The sequence below is a fragment of the Akebia trifoliata genome, chromosome 2 (genome assembly GCF_017979445.1).
Source record: "Akebia trifoliata isolate Shusen 1 chromosome 2, ASM1797944v1, whole genome shotgun sequence".
Classification (NCBI taxonomy): Eukaryota; Viridiplantae; Streptophyta; class Magnoliopsida; order Ranunculales; family Lardizabalaceae; genus Akebia; species Akebia trifoliata.
The window spans coordinates 15,516,150-15,530,608 of record NC_141376.1 but is presented as its reverse complement, the minus strand read 5'-3'; the positions used below and the strand labels follow the sequence as shown (position 1 = coordinate 15,530,608).

Genomic DNA, 14,459 nt, shown 5'->3' with positions numbered 1-14,459 from the left:
TGGTATTTTGGACTTTCTTGACTAGGATGATTAAAAAACCTAATCTAAGTTTAATGAATTCATTTTTTATTTTTTATTTTTTAATATTAAATCTTTTGTTTATACTTATTATTAACATATTAGTACTTATATAAGATAAATAATCTTTTTTTTTTTATTATTTTTAATTTCATCTAGCAAATTCTAGACAACAGGTTATCAAACAATTTAACATCTTAACAGCACAATTAAACAATATGTTACCAAACAATATATTCAATTTAGCAAATTGTTTCAGCAACAGTAACGACAACTTTCTCTTAGCTTCAGTAACTTAATTCAGCATCAGCAATTTTACATACAGCTTTTTCAAACAAAGCATAAGTGTATATGATTCACTAATCCAATTTCTCTATTTATTTTTTTTTATCCTTACAATTGCCCCATCTCGAGATCTCAAGTGGATGATAGCATGTTTCAGAGAAATCGATCACATTAGGATACCGTTATCCCGAACATTATTTTATATCATTTTGGCTTTGCTAATAATTGCTTAAAAGGAATTAGAAGCAAAATATTATGTTATTTTACTCTTAGTACATTCATAGTTTGCTAGGCAATGATTGCATACAAGAGATGGCCTCCCTTTTGATTTCATCTCTTCTCAGTTTCCCAGTTGATGTAAATGGAAATGGCTTCCTCCATAAAATAAAAACTTTTGGTATCTTGAACCTGCAAAAAGAAAAGGAAAAAAAAAAGCCAAAAACGTTCCCTCAATTTTCTTTTCTTTCTCTATTTTTCATTTAGACAGGAAGAACTAAATAATTTTTTAGAGCTGCTGTTGGCACCCCAACTTTTACTTATTACACTCCAATTAAAAATAAAGAAAATAAGTGAAGATTGTGAATAACTAAAGGTTGGGGTGCCAATAGAAGCTCTCTTTTTTCGCTAGATTTCTATTTTTGGGTTTAGGATTTTATATGAGCCTAATCATAATTGTAAACTATTGACATTGTTTGAACAAGTGTTATCATGTTTTGTAATGTTGATATTATAATTTGAGGCAAATCTTGGCAATATTTGAAGAGTGTGTTTTTAATCTTTAACTGGGGGGTGTGAAATAATTTAAGAAATTGAGGTGTAAAAAGTAAAAGTTGGGTGCCAATAGCAGCTCTCTAAAAAAAAATTTGGACATAAGTGAAGAAGTGCTAAAGTGATGCATGAACTTTCAACATAAAGAATGCAATATAAATCATTTATTCCAACTTTGTTAATAACTTGGAATTAAAGAGAAACTTACCTAGTCAAGTTCTTCTGTTTGCAGTACTTTCGAAGGATTTCGCTACTTAATGTTAGCTCTTCTCTTTTAGGTTGAAGATCGGACATTTGATCGACCCACCACCAGTTCTCTCTTATTTTAACACAACCTACGACCATCTCCGAGAGTCGCACATGAGGAAGTCCTACAACAACAATGCCAGACACTCCTGGATGTTGTGATAAGATGGCCTCCACCTAAGTTCAACAAAATTACCATATAAGGATCTTAGCTACAAAAGTTGAATTATTTCAAGCGGATTCGACATAAATTCATAAATATCGATTTAGATTTAAATTTTTTCTGGTTCTTTCTGTTATAAACTAGATTAATAGGCACTACCATCACAAATTTCATTTTATATCAATCATAAATGTTTAATTACTAAATATCGTTATTCATAGGAAAAAACTTTGAAGCGCCCATCCTGCTTCAAAATTTTGGTAGAACCCTCTCCTTTGGATTACACATGGTATCTCCAAGGAGGTATCTCAAATATTACCCAAAAAGTAAGGATGTGAAATAAACACAAAAAGCCACGTGTCATGTTACAAGGAGGGTTCCTCCAAAATTTTGAAGTCGGACTCATATACATATACTCCAAAACCAATCCGAACCGGTCGACTTGGCTAGGTTGTTCGAAAAATATGTTTTTTAATTGGTTTTGGTAGAGCCAAAGAGGGTCCTGATTCACAATAGAAAACTTGCAAGGTGCCCTCCGAGTCTATTGCCCTTGAACATGTCAATTTGGACTCGATCAAGTTCCCAAACCATGAGATATTTATGCAATTTGATGATTTTAGCTATCCAACATCTATCCAGAATATTATGTAAGCATCATTCTTGTTTCGTCAAAACAAAATCTTGTGATGTCTTAGATTGGATAGTTAGGATCATCCAATCAGGGTCATTTTTTAGCCAAATAGAACACATAAACTAAGATCGATCAAGTGATGGGCTCATACCTCTACACAAGTGTGATAATCATCATGCTTACCTCTTCAGGATAAACGTTCTCCCCTCCACTTTTTATCCGATCCTTAGCCCGTCCAACGAGCCATACGTGTCCATAGTCATCAATCCACCCTATATCACCAGTGTCAATCCAACCTTGATCTACAAAAGCTGTTGTCGTCATTGGATTTTGATCCCAATACTTGACCATTACATGTGGGCCTCTAGTTAAAATCCTCCCAACAGGATAAGACCCATCACCACTGATCATTAATTCGACATGTGGCGCAGGTTTTCCAACACAAACAGCCCGCAACTGGTTATTTAAGTAGGATTCGGGTTCACTCATCTTTCGATGAGGCTCATTGACATTTGCATGTACCGGTTCATAAAGGGTCATGAAGGTCAGTGAAGAACAGGTCTCTGTCATACCTTTTGGACAGAAAAAAACAAAGAGAGAGTAGAATTGTAAGATATTATATAGAGAGACATGTTGAATAACCATAAGAATCATCCAAGAGCTTGAATAGGGATCATTGAGTCATCTAAGCAGGTTTGTTAATGTGCAAGGTTTCATATTGTTAAGAAAACAAGAGCAATCAAACCAAGAAAAGAATCGAAAAAACAAACACAAATCACACAAAAAACATTTACGTGGTTCCCTCAAGATCGAGGTACGTCCATGGATCATGAAGAGAAATATATACCTTCGGAAAACATGACTAGGGTTTTACATAATCTTAGTGAAATTACGAAAATACCCATGGGAAAATTTCTTATTGACCAGTACCATTTGGCTCCACAAATCACAACACGCATAACATTTCATGGAAAGAATAGAGAAAATGGTTGAAAATTGTCAAATAAGTAAATAGAATGAGAGGAAAGACACCAACCATAAGCAGAAAGAAGTTTGGCACCATGAAATATTTTGGTAGCATCCCTAACAAGATCAACTGAGAGTCCTCCTCCTCCATTTAATATCTTCCTCAAATTTTCTCCGCACATGAATGTTTTTCGACTCCTGATACAAAACCAACATCAATGCACGTGTAATTTATAATGATATATTGTTTTTGGTTTCAAACAACTACTATTAACATATGTAAGGAAAAGAAAAAGTCTAGTCGTACAACTGATTTGGCTTGCCTAAGAAAAGAAATCAGATCAGCCATCATTGTAGGAACTGTTATTAGAGAAGATACGTGGTGTTGTTCAATGGCTTTGACAACTGATTCGACTTCAAACTTGGGCACCAATACATGGCATGCACCTACCATTAGCATGGCCATGCATGAAGATATCCCACCAATGTGGCACAAAGGAGCTGTATGGAGATAAACCTACAAAACCCACGGAGAAATTTTGTGATTATGAACTTAGTACAACATCCATGGTGTCACGACCTCGCTTATATTGATAAACTATGGGTGTATTTGGAAACAATAAATATATTACAATTATATTTAATTTGGTTTGGTGAATGTGGATGATATTTCTACTACAGCACTATCCAAGCTACTCTGTTATTAATGCCGTCAAAACCATTGGGGTTGACAACAGGAAACCTATTTCATCATTCAACCATATCTAAAGCCATATACATGATCTAGAATCAGATTCAACATGATTTTTACAGTGTCTTTCAACCCAATGTAACACTCATGCTTTCTAGAATAAGAAATACGTGTAACTTCAATAAGGAAAGCTTACATCATCTTCGTTGTAACCAACAATAGTGATTTTTGCGAGCGACTGTACATTAAGAGCTGTATGGCTTATGGCAACTCCCTTTGGCTTTCCTGTGGTTCCTGAATAAAAAAAAAAATTGTTCAAAACAAGGATTAAACATAGAGCAATAAGCCTCAATTGGGATTGCACCAAGTGTAATAATTAGATTATTGGCGAAATAAGATTTGAGAGCTAAAATGAAGGTTCTCATTAATTAGTGCAATAATAATCGTGTCAATAAAGTTCATCAAGTATATTGTATCGTTAGAATGGAAGCTTTGCATAGAAAATTTATAAGAATCACTGCTCAAAAGAAAATACAAATAATAACAAACTATAAGTAATAGAAGGTGGCATGTGCAAATGCACAAGTATCAAAAGGGCTTATTTGTAATTAAAATATTGATTAGAGGGTTTTTGAAGATTAGATAATTAAAAGGATACTTTCATAATTTTGAAAACTAAGAAATGTGATTATGCAATTGTATTTTGCAATTTTCTTGGGTTTTTACCAAAATGACCCCGATTATATTAAATTAAGTTATAAAAGTGGGGGCATTTATGACCACTCAAATTTTGTGTTGAACCAGTTCTACTCCGCCTTCTCTCATTATAATAGTAAAGATTAGTGTACCTGAAGTGAAGCATATAAGAGCTATGCCCTCTGGTGCCCATCGGTAGTCAAATGGTTGATATATTTGGAAACGACTTTTAAGGATTTCTGTAGTTAACACTGACAAAAGAAAAACCATATAAACATTGAGATTGTCAAAATAAACAACATAAATGCAAAATGAATATGTATTAATATGGTGCTAAAGCAATTAAAAGTGTCTAGTTTGTAATCATAGAGCATGATAAATGAGATATGGAGTTGTCTGTATCAGTGACTCCATAACTGTTCTGTTTTGCATTCTTCTTTCTCGAATTCAACTTACCATTGCCAAGGCTGCCGAGGAAGGAAAACGGTTCTCCAAGGAAAACATGCCACCTCAGAGAAGGCAAAGTGTTAGTTTGTAGCGCGGAGTACCAGATAGCACAACTCTCATCAACCACAAACATTACCGGTCTCAAAATCTCCAAAGCCGATCTTGCTTCTTTGAAGCTCTGGAAGTTGAGAAAGAGTGATTAATAGTAGAACTGATGAAGTTGGGCAGTCTGGAACAAAGGTTTAAAATCTCTTTTTAAAGCAATGTTTTGGTCAGAAGAGAAATCAAAAGGGTCTCAACCGAAACATTTCAAGACAATCCGAATCATTCAAAGTTTCGTGGCAATATTTCATTCCAAACTTGGCCAAAACTAGCTAAGATCAAAAGGGAAAACTGAGTGAACTAAGGCTTAAAGACACATCTAGAAGCCATTCAATCAAGACTTTTACCAATTATCACTGAGATTGATTTACAAAGTATCGTTCTTCTTTTCTTGAAACCCATTGATCTTTAAAAGTTAAAAAAGAAAGAATCGCACGCTTAGAGGTGTAATATCACTTCAATTGGTGACTCCCTCTCAGGAAATCAAAAAAATTGGCAACATTACCTTTGGGATTCAACCAAACCCAGAGTCAGTCCGAGTCTCATAGGGGTTTTTTTTTAAAAGTAATTGGGGGAGTCTCATATAATTTGTTCTTCTGTATGGAGACTGTAGTATTAATCTATGTTTGATTGCCCAAAATTGTTAGTCGAAAAAAAGAAAGAAAAAAGAACCAAAGTTCAATTTGGAAGCTCAATTAAATTGGGATAAAAGACAAGACTCTATAAGAAACGAAACAACAATGAACATTTTTAAAAGAACAAGATTATACTAGAACACTAACAAAGAACAAGATTCTAATGGACCACATTTCAAGATCCAAATAGTCTTGAATAAATAAATTAATGATCTAAAGATACTTGGAGTGAGAAGAGAGAAAAAGATTGAAAAATGCTATTGAAAACAATCAAAACTAAAGATTACTCTGGCCTACGGATAAGATTATTTGCACCTCTCTCTCAGGTAGTTTTTCTTGGGTGTACTCTCAAAGAACCCAATTCTCACTCCTCTTAAGTTTTAACTCAAGACCTCCAATGAAGCTTCTTAATTGAATACTTATTGGACTAATAGTGGAAAACTCACTGAACCAAAACCAATGAAATTAGAATAATTTCAAGTTTCAAAACCTTACAAGTGTGAAACATTTACAACACTTGGCTTCAAGTCAACACACCATTACAATACATGGTGTCATATGTCGCATAATGAACAAAGGCCCAATTTTATTATGTATGATTTTCAATCATTGACTTGGCCAATATCACTTCCTTGTAACCATCATATCTATTTTCAGGAATTAAGAGAGAGAGATGAATTAGTCTTACCCAACGATAATTGAGTGGAGCTGTAATCCCTCCAACAAATGCAACTGCCAACAGCCATTCCAAATACAAGTCACTGCAGTGGAAACCAAAAAAAAAAAATTATTGTCAAAAATTTTAAGCTTTCCTACCTTGTAAGTGACAATTTTCAACCATTTCTAGAACCATCAATTGGTGAATCCATTGAAATCAAGAATGAAAACAGTTAAGTGTGCCATGAATGATTTTCTATCCAAATGTCATATCTTTAAAACATTGGAAACACACCATGTATGACACTTACTGGGGTGTTACATCTAATAAAGAGCTTGGAACAAGTTTACAATACAAAATACAAATATGAAGAATTCTATTACAATCCCAAAGAGATATGGACTTAAACATTTCGCACCACTAATACCTAGGTGTTTTTGATGTAGTAGTTGGGTCAGTATCATCAAACCTCAGAAGGAGCGACTTGGGGAAATGATTATCTGGGGGCCCAAAAAGAGGGGTACCAGAGTGAAAGCTGCAACAAAGTAGGCTTCAGGTGCGTTAGTGGAAGGGCCAACCTGGGGGCCAGAAAGAAGGGTATCAAAGTGAAAGCCGCCATAGGGTGAGCTGTCGTGGTTAATGTGTTAATGGAAGGGGCAACCTAGGGTAGGGCTATATGGGGGCTTGGAAAGAAGGGTACCAGAGTTAAAGCCACAAAAGAGTTGGCCATCAGGGGCATTAGAAAAAGAGTGTGGTGGTATGTTACAACTACAAAGAGATATAGCTTAACTTTCTACACCACTATCGCCCAGGTGATTTTGGTGTATTTGTTAGGTTCGTATCATTTGGCATCAAAGCCAACACCATTTCTCAGGTTCAATTCTCAAAAGGAGTGAATTGGGATGGAGACCCAAAACGAGGGGTACCAGAGTGAAAGCTGCAACAAAGTAGGCTTCAGGTGCGTTAGTGGAAGGGCCAACCTGGGGGCCAGAAAGAAGGGTATCAAAGTGAAAGCCGCCATAGGGTGAGCTGTCGTGGTGAAGTCTGGTGATGTTTTACGAACCCAAAGAGATATGGGATTAACTTTCCGCACCACTAACACCTAGATATTTTTTATGTGTTCTTTATGTTAGTATCAAATTCAGCATTCTTTAGAATGACATTCATTTTAGCTACATTTTTTGGATCCACTAATGTTTAGACCTACATAATGCAAATAAGACTTGTTAAGGTGATTACTTGTCATTGGGTTCAAGAATTATCACATGGGCTTGAAAGCCACCCACTAGTCAGTTTATAAAGCACAAGATGAAAAATGATTGAATTAAATGGCTAGAAACAACCAATCAAGCTGACTTATGATTCAAACGGGGCTTTCTTTCTGCATTCATGAGTAAGTGGGCCTGAAATTTTTTTTCAGTTAATCAGTTATGATTTTAAAAATCACCCGAGACCGAGATGACTCATCCGAGATCTGATATGAGCCCTTTGATATAATGAAAATATATCGGCCAACTTAATAAAATTCAGCCTAGTCAATCAATTTTATTTTTGTTAAAATTAATTAATTTAAATATTTATTATCAAATTGAAGATTGGAAATATGATCTTATGAATTGTGAGTAAGCATCTTCAATTCTAATCGACATTATTTTATATATAATAAATACAATTATTTGAATATGAAATATATATATATATATATATAGTTTCTAGTAACACACCAACTTTTACTTATAACAACACACCACCAATCTACCATTTAATTTGAAAAGTTTTGGTGTGTTACAAATATAGTCTATCCAGAGACAGTTTCTAACATAAATTGAGAGAAGAGAACCTGTTGAGAGCGGCAATGGCTACAATGTCTCCAACCTTAAGGCCAAGTTGGGACAACCCATTTGCAAGGCTGTGGACACTCTCCACAAATTCTAAACCTCTCTTTCTCCTATTTGCGAAGATTGTGACCACAGAATCACCTCGAATTCTACTTATCTTTCTCAAGCACTCACATATGTGTCCTCCTTCCTGTTTTTGCTCATTTTTTGAGTTCAACTCCATTTCTTCAGAAACAAAGAAAAACTATTGCACACAACAAAGCAGCAATCAAGCTATTTCTTATCTATTTTAGAGTGAATTTTGATGGTCTAAAATGCCCCTCCTAATTATCCAGATTTAAAGTGTAAACTTCCTCTAACCATGGTCTTGTATGAGAGATTGGTGAAAAATGACCAGAATGCCCTTATCTTCAATTTTTAAGGTTAATTTTATTCACCAAGAATTAGAATCCCGAGGTTGAAAAACATTGTAACACCACCCACACACATTATTCATAAGGAAGAACATACCATCAAATAAAAGAGAAGAAGAGTCGCACCAAATGATTATTGATGAGGTTCATCGCAAATCCAATGATTATGTCCTCTGACTCCCGAGAGGAATTCCATTATTCATATACTTGTAACAACTCTTTACCAACCATGACCCTTAGCACCTCCCTCTATCTTTTCCTTCATATTTGTAGGATAATGTTTCTTAAGACTATGTTTAATTGCACAGAAAATTGGGAGGAAATTAGAATTTCATGGAAAATGATAATTTTTTAGTATTTGACGTGTCAAAAACTCTAAATTTGCAGGAGAAATGATTTGTCAACATCACCGATTTTTTTTTCATTAATTGCAAATCATTTTCTTACCCCCCTCCCCTTGGAAAACGATTTGTTAGCATACGGCAAATCAAATAAAATCATAATTTATTTTATAAATAAAGTTAAACAAAATAGAAAAACATACAAAAATATAAAGTCAAACAAAATCATAATTTTATTTATAAAATAAATATTTAAATTATTAAAAATTAATTATTTTATCAAGAAAATTAAAATTATCTAAATCATTTTTTTTTGTATATTTCTAATTGAATAATTAATTTTAAATTATATTAATATTTGTTTAATAAATAAAGTTAGAGATCTACCATTGGCATCCCAAATTTTATTGATTACACGTCAAATAAAAAAAGAAAATAATAAGTACACGTTGGAGTGTCAAAATAAGCTAAAAAAGTTGAGGTTTCCAAAAAACTGTTCTTATCATTATTTTTATATAATTATCACAAAAGTCAAATTAAAATAATAATAAATTTTTTTTTTATGTAATTAAAAAACAAAAATAAATTTCCATGTTGTGCCCAAATAGTGGAAAAGAATTTGCTTGAAAATCATTTGCCAGTTAAAATTTTCTCTACAACCAAACACACGCCAAATTGAAAAACATTTCCTTTTCAAGTAGGCCCCTTACCAAATAAATCATTAGTGTCCCATTAATTTTGGGGATTCAAAAATATTTCTTTCTCTATTTAAGTAATTTTATTTTTTATTTGCAACGAAAATTTACAATAAGGTTCATCGCAAATCTAACGACTATGTCCCTGAACTTTAAAAAGCAATTCCACTATTCACAACCTTGGTTCCAACCTCTACATTCCATGACCTTTAGCAATAGTAACCACCCTCTCTTTTCCTTCACATTTGTCAAAGAATGTCTCTTAAATAGAAAAACAGTTCTCTTTGCAAATAAGCACTTCTCCAAATAAATCATATTATTTCTTACCCCCATCAATTAGGGGATTCAAAAAGATTTCTTTTTCTATTTAGATGAATTTTTATTTTGAGTTTTGTCTTATCAACCTCTATGTCATATATCATTTTAGAGGTGAGGTAAATGTCCCAACTCTAGGATGCATGTAGGATTGGTCTCGAGATGCATGTTGAACCAATCCTAAGGCAAGTCCTTGAGATACATGAAACACATCAAAACGTGCTCAAATTAGATTTAGCATATGTTTAATTGCATGAAAATTTAATTTTCATGGATTTTGAAATCAATGAGAAAATGATGATATTTAATTACATTTGAAAAAAAAAAAAGCAAAGAGGGAAAAGAAAAGGAGGAGGTGATATATATGTATATATTAGGGAGCGGTTGGTTCCATGTCAAGATATGAAAACATATGTGAAAACGATAAGGTGGTGCCATTAGATATCGACCAATTCAATGGTTAGATTGAGTTTTAGCTTGAAAACACGACTTACAACTGTAATTAGGGGTGCAACTTGGTTTAATTTGAGGTCAAATTGGAATCGAACCGACACAAGTTAATTCTACTAAATAAGAACCAGAACCAAACTAAATTCCATTGAAACTAAACCAACCAAAATCGAATTAAAGTCGGTTTGGTTTGGTTTGATTCGGTTCTATAGATTGTCAATATTCTATAAATTATAATTAATATTTTTTAATGAAAAAATAAATATAAAATAAACATAAAATTTCATACAATAAACAATAAATCACAAATCTATCCATAAAAAATCATTAGTTTATTCATAAAAAATCACTAATCGATGTCCTAACTCTTACAATAATTCATAATAATTATTATATGCACATATATTTATTTATTGCATAGGGGTGTAGTTTTCGGTTTGATTCGGTTCTATACAAATTTGATTCGAGAACTGAACAAAATTGATCGATTCTATACAAATTTGATTCGAGAACTGAACAAAATTGATCGATTCTCTAAAACCCAAAACCGGATTGCAATTTGTTCCAAACCAAATCAAATAACTCCAAAACTATCAGTTTGGTTTAGTTCTCAGTTTAAACCAGACCAAATTGCACCCCTAGCTGTAATTTCGTTTCTCATCAAAATAAAATAATTAATTACAACGACATCCCTCAAATTTTTTTATTAAAAAAGAAACTCTTCAAACATTTAATAGAATCACCCTCTCTCTCTCTCTCTCTCTCTCTCTCTCTCTCGTCTTCAGTTCTAACAGATTGGGAGAAGAGAAGTTTTACATTCCACGTTATTTTCAAAATTTCCCAAGAAAAGTAATATTGGCAGGCCAGTTATTACTACTTAGACCCCAATTACACAAACAAATGTAATCTGATTCAGAAACCCTAGAGAGATGTGGAACGGAGGAGGCGAACTCAAGTAGGAGACGACTTGAGGTATCATCTCTCTCTCATTCTTCTGGTTTTTGTCATTTGGTTTCATGAACCCTAAAACCTTTGTTCAGCTCAGATTTCATCTAGGGTTTAGTGGAAGGTATCGTTAAGTAGCTTAAATATTTTTTGATTTCATCCATTTAAAAGCAATTGAACCCTTACTGGGAAATTCATAATAAATGTTCATTTATTTTTTTGGTGTTTTTTAATTGGGGATCTGAGTTGCAAATTTGATATTTCTGCCCTGTTTCATGTTGTATGTAAAATGGGTTTTCAGCATTCAGTTTTCTCTGTAAGGCTATTTAATGCCATGTTTGTTCTTTGAGTCAATGAGATTCTCCCAGCATTAGAGTACTCAAGCAAAGGTTTTCAACACATATTGTTCTTTGATGTATAAATATGGGTTTTTTTTATTATATATTCTAACATATGGCTTTCAATTTTTATAGAAAGATTTCAGTCTGATTTATTAATTCTATTTTGCTTGGTTTGGCATCTGAGCAGCAAATTTGTTAAAATTGTCTTATTGTTCATATTTCTTCAATTCTGCTTTGTTTCATGTTGTATGTAAAATGGGTTTTCTATTATCTCAATGCTGTCCTCATACGAAAAAAAAAAAAAAATTGGCATGTTTCTGCATAAGCAGCTTTCCATTCATGTTGTATCCTGCACCAAATTTTGGGTATGAGGCATTGATGATGATGGGTTCATGTATTGGTTTAAAATATTTTACTCTGAGACACTTGGTTCTGTGATAAATTTACTAATAAAAAAAAGAAACTTCTTTGATTTGAGACTGCGATAACTTTTTCTCTTTTGATCATTCATCAGGAAGAAAAAAAGAAGTAATATGTGAGTTTTCCCATTAGTTTCCTAAAATGTACTATTCATAAGGCTTGAAATAGAGTTGATTGGGAAAAAAAATATTCATGTTGGTTACCAAAAGATTTGGTATAAGGTGTGAAAAAGATGATTAAACACGTATTGAGCAACAAGTATCACTAAATCGATTGGTCTTTTGGGGTAAATGATAATTGTGCCTTCCCCATCAGATTGGTCTTTTGGGGTGAATGATTGTAAACATAAGGTTGGATTTTTTATCTTTTAAACTTTAAAATTTGGTTTGATTGTTCCATTGTCATTGTCTTAATATGGGTCCATATCTATAATCTGATGTTTTTATTTTCTGATTGGGGTGATTTGGCCTCAAGCAATAAAATCTAGTGATTTGGATCCCTCATGCACCATGTGCAGTGGGAAACCCAGGTTCGTTGTAATAGAGAGTTGCTATTGGCGCCCCAACTTTTACTCATTGCACCTAGGTTCTTTTTGCTGAATTTCTTTGTAAAATCCCACCTTTGTACCATTCTTAATGGTTCACATGTGCATTTAAACTTTTTTTTTACAGCTCTTTGTAGTATTGTCGTGTACAACTACTTGAAGTTCAAGGAATCCCCTGCATCTCAACTTCCTGTTGAAAGTATCCCTGAAGGAACAGTAAAGGTCAGTCTTTTGGATCATCCTTGGTCTTTTAGTTTGGTTAAGTTTTTTATCTTCTTATAAGAATAAGCTATTATTTATTATACAGGGCTTCTGAGATAGTATAGCTGGGTTTCTATTTGGAGTGATTAATTTAAGTGTTTAGGGCTTTTTATTAGAGTAAATCATAAGTTCAAGGGTGCCTGTTTAGGTTATGGACTTAATAAACTAGTAAATTGGTTGTTATTTCCACTCCTATTCTTGCTAATGCCATACCCTTTATTAGTAGGAGGGCTTGCATTATCGAATTTGGCGACCTTTGGTGTAAGGGATCTCATTTGTGAATCTGAGTAATCAAAATATTTGCATAGCCTTTATTCATGATGGTATTATTGAATTTTTATTTTTTTCTTTGGGTTCTCTTTGATTGTATACCATCTTTTAATTTTCATTAAAAGAGGGCATAAACATATAGATAGTCTCCGTTCACCTCACCTATATGGATCAAAAAATTTCTCGTGTTGTAATGTAGACATATATTTGTACGGTTAATTACAATATAATTGTTATAATAATTTTTAATATTGTTATTGTTGTAGTTTCTAGATGGATAAAGATGAAGAATTGGATGATATGCTTGATGAAGATTTTCTTGATTATAGTGAATTTTGGAGTAATTTTATTTTGGAATGGGATCGAAGGCGTCGTATGGCTGCACACATGGTTTGTCTTGTGGCTGCCTATTTGGTTAAACAGTCTAAAGATATTGATCATATGGTGATAAATGATGATAACTTTTTGGAAGGCTTTGAAGGTACATATGATATGCATGACGAAAATCGACTAACAACTCCTCGTGAATCAGCTTCTAACAAGTCTGCAACTTCCTCACATTTCAAAAAGAGAAAGACATCATCTTCAATAGATTTCTCAAAAATCGAGGAGTCAATGAAAGAGATTGCATTGGCAATCAAAGAAGGAAATGAAATTCTTAAGAAAGGAATTCGTGAAAGAAATGAGATTCTTCAGAGGACTCGACCACGCGTTTACTCGGAGGATGATGTTTTTAATGAGTTGGTAAGGTTAGGAATTGATTCAGAATTACTTGATCGTGCCTACTCTTTCCTCATCGAAAAACCAGGAAGAATGAGGGCATTTTTTGGTTACCCTGTTGAAAGGCGTGTGCGATACTTGATGACGATGTTGAATGGTGCTGGAGATTCTTGATTCAGTTTGTTAATACTTTTTGTAATGCGACTTAATTAATACTTTGGAGATGCTTTTTGTAATATGACTTGATTAATGTTTTGGGGATATTTTTTTGGATATATAGGCTACTTTTTGAATTATTTGAAAGTCAATATATGTGTTAGTTTTCGTATATTTTGTATGTTAATGTTTATGCTTTTTTTGTGACATTGGGAGAATGTCGAGATGGTGAATCCATGATTCCTGTATCATAACAGTCACAAGCCACAATGCAAGGTTGTGGAAATTGATATAAAAACTTGTTTCCAACTACCTTGAACAATATATTGTTTTAGGAAATCTTCATGAAGGGTGTTGTTATACTTCCATCTATCCAAATAAGGCTTGGTTGTTGATTATGTTGAGCCATATATTGACATGAATTTGGGCACGGCTGTGTAAGGT

The 14,459-nt window shown here is 33.4% G+C and overlaps 2 protein-coding genes across 3 annotated transcripts; one reads left to right on the top strand and one right to left on the bottom strand.

The window, feature by feature from the left end:
• Window positions 1-370: 370 nt before the first annotated feature.
• On the bottom strand, window positions 371-8,418 carry AAE14 (acyl-activating enzyme 14). Of its 2 annotated transcripts, XM_086431821.1 has the most exons (10): window positions 8,147-8,417; window positions 6,337-6,409; window positions 4,921-5,089; window positions 4,617-4,715; window positions 3,965-4,062; window positions 3,401-3,594; window positions 3,148-3,275; window positions 2,295-2,683; window positions 1,280-1,494; window positions 371-711 (listed from the first exon to the last, which is right to left on the bottom strand). In XM_086431821.1, exons 1-10 carry the CDS (start codon window positions 8,365-8,367, stop codon window positions 582-584), a joined length of 1,716 nt encoding a protein of 571 aa, XP_086287947.1. In that variant the 5' UTR covers window positions 8,368-8,417; the 3' UTR covers window positions 371-581. The 2 variants fall into 2 exon arrangements, with proteins under 2 accessions (XP_086287947.1, XP_086287948.1); XM_086431822.1 differs by lacking the exon at window positions 371-711 and having other exon boundaries at window positions 1,365-1,494; window positions 2,263-2,683; window positions 8,147-8,418.
• Window positions 8,419-12,573: 4,155 nt separating this feature from the next.
• LOC147409764 (uncharacterized) lies at window positions 12,574-14,224 on the top strand. The gene is made up of 3 exons (XM_086432005.1): window positions 12,574-12,649; window positions 12,736-12,830; window positions 13,413-14,224. Exons 1-3 carry the CDS (start codon window positions 12,574-12,576, stop codon window positions 14,031-14,033), a joined length of 792 nt encoding a protein of 263 aa, XP_086288131.1. The 3' UTR covers window positions 14,034-14,224.
• The last annotated feature ends 235 nt before the right edge of the window (window positions 14,225-14,459 follow it).